The sequence below is a fragment of the Quercus robur genome, chromosome 12 (assembly GCF_932294415.1).
Source record: "Quercus robur chromosome 12, dhQueRobu3.1, whole genome shotgun sequence".
Taxonomy (NCBI): Eukaryota; Viridiplantae; Streptophyta; class Magnoliopsida; order Fagales; family Fagaceae; genus Quercus; species Quercus robur.
The window spans coordinates 19312569-19326883 of record NC_065545.1 but is presented as its reverse complement, the minus strand read 5'-3'; the positions used below and the strand labels follow the sequence as shown (position 1 = coordinate 19326883).

Genomic DNA, 14315 nt, shown 5'->3' with positions numbered 1-14315 from the left:
TTTTTTAATTTGAATAATTTGATCCATTTACAATGTAGTTTTTTTTTTTTTTTTTTTTAGTAGAATATCTAAACTTTTCAATATAAAACTTATGTGCATAGTATACGGGTGATGATGATAAATGAATAGTAATCTGAAACTTTGTACTAGTGGAGAGTAAGTATTTGAAAAAAGTGTAATATACAACCATGTTTGACAAAAAAATGTTGGGACCCTTTGAAAGATGAGATGAGGAACCCCACAAAACTCAGTACTACTCATCTTCTTGTGTATTTCACAAGGAAGAAGAAAATTCCCCTCAGCAAATCCTATCTTTTTATGACAAATTTATGGGCTCCACCATGAATGCATGGGAGTTGGATGCGCCGTGTTTTAAGTGACGTGGCGTTCGAAGCAAGAATCCCACTTGCATGGCTTGGAGATGGAGTTGTTGGGTGGGGGTGGGTCTTCTTTTATAATCTTGATTTTTTCTTTTCTTTTCCTTTAAGATAATATAAAAATTAAAAATTAAAAAGTGGGTCTTCTTCAAATTTCTTCAATGTTTCATTAACTTAATCAAAATCTCAAATAGCATTTCACTTCTGTCCAATAAACACCCACACAAAACCCATTTCTTTTATGTGTAGCAGTTGGCATTTGGCAATAGCACCATCTCTCTCTCTCTAAAATTCAACCCCTATTTGACTGCCAAGTGTCACCAACCCATTTCCTAGAAGACTCATTGAGAGACCTTGCTTTCCTCCACGCCACCTTTAAAGAAAAGAAATAAATTTGTCACTAAAAACTAACCCACTTTTAGTACCCTTATTTATTTGCCTACACAAAACAAAACAAAACAAAACAACTAAACAAAAAACAGAGCAAAAGCAGAGCAACAACTCTGCAACTATTTTCTTCCCCCATTTCTCATGCCCTCACCAAGCCAACAACCCATTCTCTTCCACTCAAACTACTCCACAATGCTTAAATCACTTAACAAGAAGCTCTGCCTTCTCTGCTCTCGCCTTCACTGGTCCAGTCGCCGCCGCTCCAAGCCTAAAATTATCATCAAAAGGTTTGGAAAAAATAGCTCCAAATTTCAAGATGATGCCAATAATGAAGTGGGCATTAATGGGTCTCCTGCAGTTCTTCCAAATGACAAATTGGGTAGTCTAAACTCGGAAAAGCCTATACGGATAGCTACATTCAATGCTGCCCTCTTTTCCATGGCACCAGCAATTCCTGAGGCTGAGAAGAGAACCAGTTTTGAAATTGGAAATGGAAATGGAGATATAATGAATTTTAGGAGATCAATGGACTTGAATTTACGCGCAAAGTCTGTGAATGATCGGCCAAAAAGTATTCTAAAGCAGTCTCCCCTGCATCCAAGTTCCATGAATGGTACAAACAATCTTTCAACGCAACAGAAGTATGTGAAGTCCAAGTTAAGGGTGTCGATAAACTTACCCGATAATGAGATTTCATTGTTACGGAATAGACAGTTGAGCTTTGATGAAAGAGAAGGTTCTTCTTCTTTTTCTGCTTCTGATTCTGCTTCAAGTAGTAGAATAAGTAGAGTTTTGAAAGGGAAGGCTCCTCTAATATCCAATTCAAGCTTGCCTATAAGTATGCTAAATGGTATAGTTGGCGAGACCTATAAAAGCAGCAGGACTGTGCTTGAAGTGCTGAGAGAGTTGGATGCTGATATATTGGCTCTACAAGATGTGAAGGCTGAGGAAGAAAAGGCCATGAAGCCTCTGTCTGATTTGGCTGGTGCTTTGGGAATGAATTACGTTTTTGCCGAAAGCTGGGCACCGGAGTACGGCAACGCCATCTTGTCAAGATGGCCTATCAAGCAGTGGAAAGTTCAGAAGATCTTTGATGATTCTGATTTCCGGTGAGTATCATCTTCTTCACCCATCTTCATTGAGTCAATTTTGGAATTTTTTTTACTCCTCTGTTTTCCTCTGCTTTGATTCTGTTTTTCCATAAAAATAAAGGCATATTTCTACATTAAAGAGAGTCATAATGATGTTTTCTTATTCTTGACAAATAAAAGTGCATTGAATTATTAAAAAAAAAAAAAAGCGCATTCAATTATAATTTTTCTCATTCAAGTATTCATTTCACGGTCCCAAGTCCCAACCTTTCCACAACAAAGTTGACAAAATCAGTGCCTTTTGATAAAGTTACCAATCATTTAGGCTTTTTTCTTATACCGTTACTCTAAAATTGCTTAGGTAAACTATCAAAGACAAAACCCTCCCTCCCCCCCCCCCCCCCCCCCAACAACAAAGTTGTGTTTCTGAATATTATAAGATTGTGAAAATGATAATAAGAATCAGACCTATTGTATTTTTATTAATAAACTGTAATTAATCTTTATTGTATCAGTATAGTAATCCTGAGGTTCCTTCTACTGTTTTCTGTACAAACAGCTCTGATACATTAGTGGGCCTGTCAGGAATCAAGATCCCAGTTACAAAAAGTATGCCATGAACCCAATGATGCAGGGTTGGAAATTTCATTATTTCTCAGTTTTATATATTAGTATCATCAAAAAAATTGATAACTAATCTTTCCAGATCACTGTGACAACTACTTGACACTGCCAACATTCAATGTGGGATGGATAGGTGCCTTTATATTGCTCAATCCATTAAATTTCAGATTGATAAGAAACAACCCATATGTTCAAAAGGAAATTGCAAATTACTAGTAAAGTCCCATACAATTCTACATCATTCTATAGTGACAGCATATTTATATTTTCTGAGAAAATGCACTGCTGTTCTGACAATTTCCTTGGATTTTTTTTCCCCAGTGTTTTCCTAGCTTGATTCTGAGTTCAACTTATATTAAATGCCATATTAGCCAAATCCCAACAGTTCTGTTATGTTTTGTGATGGCTTGTGCATTTATTCCATTAGTTGTCAGAAAGATGTTGCATCTAATAAAATCCCTATGGCTTTAACAATAATTTTGTTTCATTATTTGGGAAAAAATTCAAATAATGGCAAATCCTCTATCTTCAATTATTATCACTTAGTCAGCATCACTGAAATTTGAGAAACCTAGCTCCTTCACTCCTTTCCAGGATTAGACTCGTTTGTTATAACAGAAAGATAAAGCATCACAGTTAGGGTATAAAATATTAATGTTAGGTAAGATGTGCATTGGTATAACTGCAATGTAGGTACGATATACCATTAAACTATTAGCATGATTTGAGATATACAAGGGCTTCTCATGCCTTTAAAAATAAGTAATCCATTATCATTGTCTTTACTTAGTCCTACTTTTGCTAAAACAAAATAATAGTAGTAGTTAAGAGGCTCTTGACTCTTCTTTCTGTTTTATGTACAAACATGAAAATGACTGTTTTGTTCAATGACTAATAGAAGCCAGTTAACAAATCCTAGAACTTGTTTAAAAAAATGCATTCTAAGTCAGAAATGGGGGATTCAAACTCTGGATTTTTTTAATTGGAAACACTAGAATATGCCAAATCACTTAAAACATGATTGGCAGAAATTTTAGTGCTTGAAAATTGAACAAGCAACAACAATGAAAACAAGTCACTATTATGTAACCCCCTTTGGGTTTTGTGGGCACAGGAATGTTCTGAAGGCCACGATTGATGTGCCCCACTTGGGAGAAGTTAATTTCAACTGCACCCTCCTTGATCATCTCGATGAGAACTGGCGAATGAAGCAGATGAATACAATAATACAGTCTAGTGATGAAGCTCACATTTTAACTGGAGGCCTCAATTCACTTGATGAAACAGATTACTCAGAAGAAAGATGGACTGACATCGTAAAGGTAAATGTAGCATGACCTTGATAGGCTCGACTATGTCTCTCTGAATTGTCATTGATAAAATTGGTAATTGGTACAACATATATGGCAAACAAAAAATCTACTACTACAATTTTATTACACAAGTCTTACAAACTAAGGCGACAATAGATGTAATTGGTTTTACTTTAATAATATAATAAATAAATGTATGAATTACTTTAACATTAACCTTCATGGACTTTTGTGTTTCAGTACTATGAGGAGATAGGAAAGCCAACACCAAAGGTTGAAGTGATGAGATTTTTGAAGAGCAAACAATATACAGACGCTAAGGACTTTGCAGGAGAATGCGAATCGGTGGTCATGATTGCCAAAGGCCAAAGTACAAAATTAAATATGTCACCTAATTTTTTGGCCTTAAGTTTCAAAATTGATTACTCTTCTCAATGCCTTGTGCTTTGATGTAGGTGTGCAGGGAACATGCAAGTATGGAACTCGGGTTGATTACATATTGGCATCACCAAATTCACCTTACAAGTTTGTTCCTGGATCATATTCAGTGTTTTCTTCCAAAGGAACTTCTGATCATCACATAGTGAAAGTTGATTTAGTAAAAGTAACAAGTACAGCTGCTGAAGAAAATGTCAATAAAAAAAGGCGACAACCAAAACAGAAAGTTATAAAGGTAACACAGTCATCTCCATCAAAAGGTATATGGAAGACAAATACATGAGACTCAAAGTGATAAATTCATTTTTTTAATGTGGTTTCTGTATGTGGGAGGGGGCAGATGGTTTGATTTTGGACCTTTTTTTTTTTTTTTTTTTTTTTTTTTGCCTTTTATGCTTTGTAAATCATTTAACACTACTTTTTTAAGTGTTTAGGTAGATATCAGGCGAGGAATAAGATCTGGTGGTGTAACATTTTTTTTCCTTTTTCAAGAAGAATCTGTATAGTTATTGAGTTGGACGTTGGAACTTATACTCTTCTTTTTTCTTGAAATAAGTGGGGAAGGGGGATTTGAATCGAGGAAGAGATGAGTAATGCAATGAGATACAAGGTTGTAGACTCAAACTTAAACATTTTAATAGTGAAATGTTGCTACTTGCTCATTTGACCATCACTGTTGCTTTCATCATATGCCGGATTGCATATATACTAAGCGCTTACGTTTGGTAGGCATGCACTCATTCTACGTTAAATGGATGTCATCTTTACAAGTTTCATGTTTCATGTGTCATGCTTATCTCAGTTAAACGCCACTTAAACAATGGATGACAATTACATTATGTATATAAAATGTATGCTCTCTCTATCTGACTTTTTTTTAATATTGTAAATAGCATAGATAATTACAACAGGTCAATTCCACAAGAGTGGTAATTATGATTATCCCCTTTTCTAGTATCTCAAAGTCTACGTTAACCCATGAGGGCTATATATATGCTTAAATTAATAGCAAGATTGCTTCGGTAGCTGAAGAAGATCCTCTTGTATACACTGTTCACCTTGTTATTTCTAAACAAGTATATGAAAAATAAACAAACAAATGGTCAAGCTCTGCAGCTTCAGACCCTTAGTTAGACCATGATTAACTGGTTTCCAGCTAGGCAGGGAGATTAATGTCATGGACTCAAGCAGATTTTACGTGTTTGAACTACCATCAGTGACAATAGGCATTGAGATTTTTCCACGGTTCCAGATGTTCCTTTTTTAGTGACAAATATGTTAAATAAATTGAACTACTTGTCTATAAATCTGTAAACAATATAAACTGAGTAAATCACAAATCTGAATTACTATATATATATATATATATATATATATATATATATATCAAGGATTCAAGGTTAGTGTTTTGAGTCTTTTGACACATATAAGATAAATTTCACAGTGGTTGCTTATGAATTTCTTGGACGTATGCCTTTCATATACATTGATCCTATACAAGCAGAATAAGCACTAGTCTACAATCTATGTGTTTGATGAACCAAACACCTTGATTTTCACTCTTTGACAAACACTATCTTAACTAACTGAATGCATGATGGATGAATATAAATAAACATAATTATGACTGTATAGAACATTTGATGAAGAGATGCCAATAATCAGACACAAAAAACTAATAGTATACATACAGATCAAGTCCGGTCCATGCCAAACCTAATCCAGCCTAGCATGGGCCAGCACACAGGTCTATGCAAAGCCCATGTTGGCTAGATCCTCCTTCCACAAACAAAACTGTGATGCCCCTTGGGACCTAAGCTTATATTTAAGGAAGGTGTATATAAACTCACTAATGATTCAATTGATAACCAATGTAGAATTAAGCTTGTTCACTGCCCTCAACCAATGTTCAAGTGGGCACATTTGAAATCAATTTTTACCTTATGTAAGTATATGCTTTTTTTTTTCTTTTAGATACATGGATTATCATCGTATCATTGTATGTTGAATACATGTTACTTAACAAATGAAAATCTTTTCACTCTGCCTTCACTACAAAGAATAATAAACATTCTATCCGAAGTGACTTCCAGGGGCAGCCCAAGACCAAAACCACTTAAGCCTTGGTCTAAGGCCCCAAGGCCTAAGGCACTTTAATAACAAAAAAAAAAGGTCACAAATTGTGAGTGAATAATTGTTTCTTTTTTCCCTTTAAAAAGCATGATCAATTGGTTTTTTTAAAAAAGGTGGATTGCATGCTTTGATTCTTTCCTATTATCAAGAAGGCATCAAAGTTGTTAGCTAAGAAATCCAATCCAATTAAAAAGTTTAAGTTGTTTAAACAAAACATGTTATAATTATGCTAGGCATCATTATTGACACGAATTTCTCCTAACAAATTGAGGTTTCAAAATTTGTAAGTCAATATCTCCGACCATAAATTGTTGACATTATCCACTCAATAACCTACATGGCCATACACCATGCACATATTGAGTAGATAATGTAGGACTCGGTTGAAATGGCACGTCCAGGAACAATACTTGTTTATTATATTTTTGAATTGTCACTAATCACATTCGTTGCCATATTGTTTATAAATTTTTTGTAGTAAAATTTGTTATAGTTTTAGCATTTTCCTCCCAAAAAAAAGTATTATAAAAAATTAAAAGATGTATTTTTTAAGAAAATTATAATATTAAGAACTAATTAAATATTATTTAAATGATAACAAAAAGGCTCCACTTGAATATATTGTTTTAGCCCTCCAAACCTGTTGGGCCGGCCCTGTAAACACTACAATCTATGTGCTTGACAAACCAAAAATCATGATTTTATCTCTTTGACAAACGCTATATAGTATATATAGAAAAGTGATGCAAGATTAATAAAGTAACTAACTGAATGCATGATGGATTTTGAATATAAATAAGCATCTGTTTAGAAGATTTGATGAAGAGATGCCAATAATCAGACACAAAAAAACTAATAGTATACATACAAATGAAGCCCAGCCCATGCCTAACTTAATCCAATCTAGCATGGCTCAGCACACAGGTGCGTGCAAAGCCCATGTTGGGTAGGTCCTCCTTCCACACATTGTGATAGTGTGATGCCCCTTGGGATCTAAGCTTACATTTAAGGGTGTATATAAACCCACTAATGATTCAATGGATAGCCAATGCAGAATTGAGCTTGCTCAATACCCTCAGGCCTCAACCAATGTTCAAGAGGGCAAATTTGGACAGCCCAAGATCACTCAAGAGTCAAGCCTCGGCCAATGGCACTTTAAGACCCAAAAAAAAAAGCTCTCAAAATTATGAGTGAATAATTGTTTCTTTTTTCCCTTTGAAAAAGCATGATCAATTGGTTAAAAAAAGGTGGATTGCATGCTTTGATTCTTCCCTATTATTAAGAAGGCATCAAAGTTGTTAGCTAATAGAAATCCAATCCAATTAAAAAGACTAAGTTGTTTAAATAAAACATGTTATAAGTATGTGGTATGTCACATCATTATTGACACGAGTTTCTCCTAACAATTTCAAATTTCAAATTTTGTAAGTCAATACCCCTACCATAAATTGTTGACATTATTCAATCAATAACTCCACGGCCATACACCATGCAAATATTAAGTAGATAATGTAGGATTCAAATTTGTCATTCTCTTAAGAAATTATTATAATAATCAAATCTCATAAAAATTTACAGTTGATATTACTCAAATAATTCATATATACATTCAACTACATAGCTAAGGCCCAAGGAGAGTATTTTGATATAAACTCAAATTCTCACTTCCAAAATATCTAAAAATTGACTTAAACCAAAACTATAAGAAGGGGAGAGAGTACATTTGTATTAATACCCTTAAGCTAATGTAGTATTTAAGGCCATGTTGAAGGGTCCAATTCCGCCCCTGCTTAAAGAACCATATGTCATTTTCATCAACTTTAAGATAGAGATAATAAAGATAACAGTTTTATTTATTTTAGTTTATACTCACCCAAAATTGACTGAATTAGATTGAAATATACCTAAGTAGACCAAATGGACCAAGGTAGACAGAATGAGACCAAAATGGACTGAATTGGACCGAATTGATAGAATTGTACCAAATTTGGACCGAAGTAGGTGTTTATTATTTTTATCTCCTAAAATCGATGAAAATGATATATGGTTCCCTAAGTAGAAGAGGAATTGGACTCTTCAACCTACCCTTGAATACCACATTAGCATGCAAATATAAATAGAGTGATGGAATATGATTTTTTTTTTTTTTTTTTTTGTAAGTAAAAAATAATAGTCATATCATAATTAATAAGTTACAATTAGTATCGAGGATGTATAAATATATTGTATTATTTAATTTATTTTGCACTAAGGATATGTTTAGATACCACTTGTGTTAGGAGTAGGTTTTGGCTTGCCCCTTTCTCTAAAGGGGCTTATGCACTCCACTCGCTGCCTACTCCACTCGTTACCACTAAACGACGAAGCCAGGAGCGGAAGGAGGGACTTGAACCCTCAACCTCAGCCTTGGCAAGGCTATGCTCTACCATTAAGCTATTTCCGCCAGCTACGGTAGTGGCGAAACACTATTGAGCAATTCACGTATCACTTGATGCGGACGACTTCTGTTTTTTCGCCGGACCACACTCTTGACCTCCGATTGAGCTACGAACACGAGTAGGTAGGTGGCTAGGGGGGAGGGCGGCTGGGCTGCCTTTTTTATAAATCTCCGGCCGCTCAGTGCCGCTATTGGTGCGAGTTGTAAGGGGTCTTGGTCTCGAGTCGAGCTGGGGCGTCATTTCATTCTCGTAGCTGGATGTGCCTCATATGCTCTCTGGTATTAGTCTTCTACTACCAACCACTTTCGTTACAGAATTAGTTGTGTATCCGTGGATCTTCCTCAAGCTCAAGGCAAGAGAAGAGTCTCAATCCATCACGAGTAGCGGTCCATTCTGCAATAGAAAGATAAATAACAGTATTGTACGAGAATGGCCCGCTCCCCTCCTGATCAAGAAAGAAGTAGTGTATTCCTTAAGTGAGGTTATCCGAATCTGGCTATCATCTGGTGTTGTATTCAAAGATGAAATATTTCCCCCCACGTGAGTTAGTTTATTTTAAGAGGTCTCTCGAGCCTTTATAGGTCTTCTATTGAAATAGTATACTGGGATCTACGAATAGTATCAAAAAATGTAGTAAGACTCATAAATAGTACAAAAAGTATATAAACAGTAACATAGAACCCACCAATTTTTCAGCAAAACACAAAAATCTTTTCTTCAAAATGCAATCTAAACACACGAGGCTAAGTGTGGGTTTGGATACAAGTATGCGTTTTAAGTTTGCGTTTTTCCCTTCTTTTTTTTTTTTTTTTCTTTTTTTTTTTTTTTTTTTCTTCAACCGCAATTGTTGACCAAGTCAGCAGTGAACAAAATATTTGTGCACTGTTCACGAGTCCCACAAACTTTACTTTTCAGTAACTTTTTCATTAAAAATGAGTCCCACGACATTATTCACATTTAAAAATTATTTTGTTATAGTATTTTCAGTTTCAGTAAAATAAGGATCCTAAAAGTCTGACCCACGTTAACAAAAATTGAATTCCCAAAATGCCAGAGCCAGCCAATGACATAAGTAGCGAAGAAAACGTCGTCGCGTTACAACCTTTTTCAACTCCAAAAACGGAAAAGTAAGCCAAAATGACAATATTTTCACTCTTGTCGGCATTCTGATTCAATTTTCTTCGTCCACCTCTTTCGCTGCTGCCTGCTGCCTGCTGCAAAGTGCTTAGCCTGCGCACCGCCACCACCGACGGACAGGACCAGACCAGACCAGCAGAGACAATGAATCTGACCGACGACGAGGAGATCCTGAAGAAGCTGGAGGACTCAACCAAGGATGCCACGTGTCGACAGCTCGAGGCCCTAAGGTCCATCCTCGAACACCAAAGCAAAGGCGGCGGCGTACGTTATCTCCGGCCTTACCTCCAAGGCTACGATGCGCCGGTTGATGCAAATACGTTCCGCCAAGCTGTGCCGTTGTCTTCCTACGAGGACTACGTTGACCACATCAATCAGATGGCCAACAATGGACCCGTTGACCACGATCACGATCACGATCATGATCAGCCTCTCCTGTCCGTTGATCCTCTCATCTGTTTCTTCTACAGGTTTACTTATCCCCTCACACAATTACATGACTTAATAAGTAAAATTGATATGAAAATAGCATTGTCCATGCTATTGTTACATGTATAAAGATGTACAACCATAGATACCACAGGGTTAAAGGGAATATCCGTGTTTTACTAGGAAACAACAATGGTGTATTGTGTATTTTATCTCTTATAATGATTTCCAGTATAATTTGATGATGATGAATTTAACGTGGTTGTAGCAAGTGATGTCATAACACCCAGCAAGCATCACTATGTGTAACAACGTAAAGTTTGTAATACAATTACCATTGTCATGCTTTCTGATGTTTCTAGCATTAATTTTTAGACCGGGATACATTTTTAATCCACAAATTCTGGTCTAAGTTTTCAACTTTGATCTTTCAAGTTTAAGAACTTCTACTTTATATGCCCTCATCATGGAGGAACAATGGAATTCCGTGCCTTTGAATCATAAACCAACTACATTTAATCTTTCTAATCACTAAGGTTTAATAGTAATTTAGCCCAGCATGAAACAGAATTACATAATAATAATAATTTCACACAACTCATAAGATTGAAATTTAATAGGCCTCAGAATCCAAGATTTAGTTTTACTATAATAAGTTTTGCTTGAAAATATGAAAGTTATCAATTTGATCATTCCATCCATCTGTCATTTAAATTTATTCTAGGCTACCTTGATTTCGATGATACCTTTTAAATTTTTAAGAACAAAATTACAAATTTTTAAATTTGGAGATGAAATCAAATTTTGGCTAAGTGTTAGGGATAAAAAGTATATTTCAGCTTTATTTTTATTTTATGACAGAAAAAGCATTAATTTTTAATTATGTTTTGAAAATGTGGACTCTTAACATGTGGATTGCAGCTCAGGAGCAAGTACCATGAAGCCCAAATTGATCCCTTACTTTGATTCAAAGCTCTCGAGAGCCGCCTCGTTCATAGCTCACCAGGGCAGCAATGCAATTCATCGGAGGTAGTAACTTATTATTGATCTATATATGTACCATTATAGTTTATATTACAGTAGATGTGTTCATACAATATGGCTTTATATAACAAATGAATGTGAATTATCATATAGGTTATTTCCTCCTAGGCCTTCTGTGAATAAGGTCCTATGGTTTATTTATGCCGATAATATAACAACTACCAAAGGTGGTTTTAAGGTTATGGCTGCTTCTTCATATCCTATGCATAGCAGTAAGGCGAACTGGTCTCAGTTGGTGTCTTGTTCAAGCCCCCGGGAAGTCATTCTTGGGTCAAACATAGAGCACCAGATGTATTGCCACCTACTTTGTGGCCTTAGAAACTCTGATTCTATTGATGGGATTCGTGCCCCATATGCCATAAGCTTGATCAATGTGTTTAGTCTTTTAGAGTCCAGGTGGGAGCAGCTATGTGATGATCTTGAACATGGGGTCCCAAGTTCAAAGATTTCCGATGTTGTGATGAAAGATTCTGTTACTGAAGTTCTTGGGGGCCCTCAACCAGAATTGTCAAGGAGAATTCGGGTGATTTGTGAGGACAAGAATTGGGGTGGGATAGTGTGTAAATTGTGGCCTAATGTGCGGTACATTAGGTGTGTTACCACAGGGAGTATGAAGCAGTATTATCCAAGGCTTAAGCACTATGCAGGAGAGGTACCTTTGTTAGGTGGAGACTACTTTGCTTCAGAATGCTGTGTGGGTATCAACTTGGATATTATGCAGCCTCCCGAGACAACCCAATTCGTGTTGCTTCCAACTGCAGCTTACTTTGAGTTTCTTCCATTTGCTTTGGATGAGATCAATGTTGGTGAAGAAACAGTGGACATTTCTGGTCTGGAGGTAGGAAAGATGTATGAAGTGGTTGTCACTACATATAGAGGATTCTACCGATATCGTTTAGGTGATATTGTGAGAGTTGTTGATTTCTATAATTCTGCTCCACAAGTGGAGTATGTGATGAGAGCTCCTAATACTTCGTCCGAGATAATAACTGAGAAACATTTGATGTCTGCCATGGAAAGTTTTCAAAGGGTCATCAGAAAAGATATGGCAGCAGAGATTTCAGAGTTTGCAAGTTTCTTGGACTTAATGTTGAGCCCAAAGCTTTTGAAGCTTTATATAGAAGTTAGAGAGGGATGTAAGCTTTTGCAGGAAGAGAAGTTAGAGGAGTCAGTTGAAATTCTCAAGAGGTGTGGTTCCTCTATTGAGGATAGCTTGGGAGGCATTTACATGGTGCAGAGGAAAAGAGGTGAATTAGGTCCTTTGGCAGTATCCATTGTAAAGCCAGGTAGCTTTGATAGATTATCATCGGTAGCCATTGAGAATGGAGCACCAGCTAGTCAATATAAACCACCCAAGATTATAAGAAATCGCCAAATTGTTGACTTCATGGAAAGATGTATTGTTGTTACTGTATCTTTGGATGGTTAATTAAGACTTAATCACTAGATTGAAGTATTGCAATTTGTTATCATCCATTGTTGAACTTCATCTGGGTATGCAAAGAAGCTGTATGGACTTAGCACACAGACATTTTAGGATAAATAAGCAGAACAATTGCTTGTTGGGAGACAAGTACTTTTCTGAAGAGGCAGTATATTCCCATTTCGTTATTACAGTTTATGATTCTTTTACATGAAGCATCAGCTGGATCCTTAATCATGAACTAATGTAACTGAACATATATGTAAGAATGATTCTCCTGGCTGTTTTTTGCTTGTATTATTTTTCTCTCAATAATGTACTTAGCCAGTAAACGTAAACGAGTCTGTAAGTTGCTTTTGACAGGTGAGCTATGCTTCTCAGTAAGCTAATTTGTAAATTTGTGATCTCCAGTAATGCACGCAATAATTAGCTTGAAAAACTAGGAGATACTGTCAAAATGATCAACGTTGATTAAGGCCTTTGCAAGATCAGCCATCTTCCAAAATTAAAAACCTAGGGAGCTGTCTGGAATATCAATTTTTAGTCTGGCATTTTGAGTCAAATTTTAGCATTGATTGAACATTTTAAGCATTTTCCATTGATGTAAAAACTCATTCATCTCGTAGTTCTTTGATGGCTAGGATGTCAATAACCAGAAATCAAGTTTTTTTGTGCAAACAATAGGGGACTTGTGAATGCCTACAATTTGGCTAGTGCAGTAATTACCAACTTAGCATTACTCTAGGAAATTCATAAACACCTTATTTACTTTGCTTGTAAACTTTCCTTTTATTATGATATTTGGATCTTTGTTTAAAGGTTTAGGCTTTGTTTTTCTCTTAATCCTGCTTCAATACATTTTTACTTCTATCTTGAACGAATAAAATTTGTTTCTTAATACAATAGCATCCATTCATTCAATTGTTTCTGACAACAGCATTACAATATTCTGGTAGTTTTGAGAATTTGCTTGAGATGTCTAATGTAGCCATGTCGAACTTTCAAAAAAGATTTCCTTAGGCGAAATGTTCCTTATTTCCTTTTTCTTTTTCATATTCCCACCCAATTCTTATTTGGACAAAGGAAAAGGAAGTGTTTTGGACAAATTTTTGTTGTTGATGACCTCAAATAAATAAATTGAATATTGATAAATATGTGAAAGCTAGAATTTGTGTGAAAACACGAGCTGTTCAGACCCTCAATTAAAATTATGACTAGATTGCTTTTACTCTTACTTAATCAAAGTGCGGAGACAAGAGTAAATGTGTGCAATAAACCAATACTACTCTAGTGCATAAATAAGAACAACAAATAATAAAAGTAAAGTACAGGAGTAAGGGAAGAGAGATGCAACTACAAGATAACATCAAAACGTGTTATAGAAGAAGAAACCAAAGAACTCGGCGAAAAACCTCTTCGCTGCCCTCCAAGCGGTAATTGATCCACTAGAGAATAAAGTATTAGTCCACGAATAACAA

The 14315-nt window shown here is 35.7% G+C and overlaps 2 protein-coding genes and 1 non-coding gene across 4 annotated transcripts; 2 read left to right on the top strand and 1 right to left on the bottom strand.

Annotated features, from left to right (window-relative positions):
- Nucleotides 1-812: 812 nt before the first annotated feature.
- On the top strand, nt 813-4906 carry LOC126709725 (uncharacterized). Of its 2 annotated transcripts, XM_050410056.1 has the most exons (5): nt 813-1876; nt 3597-3804; nt 4036-4165; nt 4251-4468; nt 4668-4906. In XM_050410056.1, the coding sequence occupies exons 1-5, from the start codon at nt 909-911 to the stop codon at nt 4737-4739; spliced, it is 1596 nt and encodes a 531-aa protein (XP_050266013.1). In that variant the 5' UTR covers nt 813-908; the 3' UTR covers nt 4740-4906. The 2 variants fall into 2 exon arrangements, with proteins under 2 accessions (XP_050266013.1, XP_050266014.1); XM_050410057.1 differs by having other exon boundaries at nt 4251-4906.
- Nucleotides 4907-8737: 3831 nt separating this feature from the next.
- Nucleotides 8738-8809, bottom strand: TRNAG-GCC (transfer RNA glycine (anticodon GCC)). The gene has a single exon. It is a non-coding gene; the product is annotated as a tRNA-Gly (tRNA).
- A 1087-nt stretch (nt 8810-9896) lies between these two features.
- Nucleotides 9897-13234, top strand: LOC126710347 (probable indole-3-acetic acid-amido synthetase GH3.6). Its single transcript, XM_050410766.1, has 3 exons — nt 9897-10411; nt 11292-11399; nt 11508-13234. Exons 1-3 carry the CDS (start codon nt 10086-10088, stop codon nt 12841-12843), a joined length of 1770 nt encoding a protein of 589 aa, XP_050266723.1. The 5' UTR covers nt 9897-10085; the 3' UTR covers nt 12844-13234.
- The last annotated feature ends 1081 nt before the right edge of the window (nt 13235-14315 follow it).

Coding starts and splice junctions, on each gene's coding strand:
- LOC126709725 (XM_050410056.1), top strand. CDS start 909: ATGCCCTCACCAAGCCAACAACCCATTCTCTTCCACTCAAACTACTCC. Junction 3,805..4,035: donor GATGGACTGACATCGTAAAG/GTAAATGTAGCA, acceptor TTTGTGTTTCAG/TACTATGAGGAGATAGGAAA. Junction 4,469..4,667: donor CAAAACAGAAAGTTATAAAG/GTAACACAGTCA, acceptor TTAAGTGTTTAG/GTAGATATCAGGCGAGGAAT.
- LOC126710347 (XM_050410766.1), top strand. CDS start 10,086: ATGAATCTGACCGACGACGAGGAGATCCTGAAGAAGCTGGAGGACTCA. Junction 10,412..11,291: donor CTCATCTGTTTCTTCTACAG/GTTTACTTATCC, acceptor TGTGGATTGCAG/CTCAGGAGCAAGTACCATGA. Junction 11,400..11,507: donor AGCAATGCAATTCATCGGAG/GTAGTAACTTAT, acceptor ATTATCATATAG/GTTATTTCCTCCTAGGCCTT.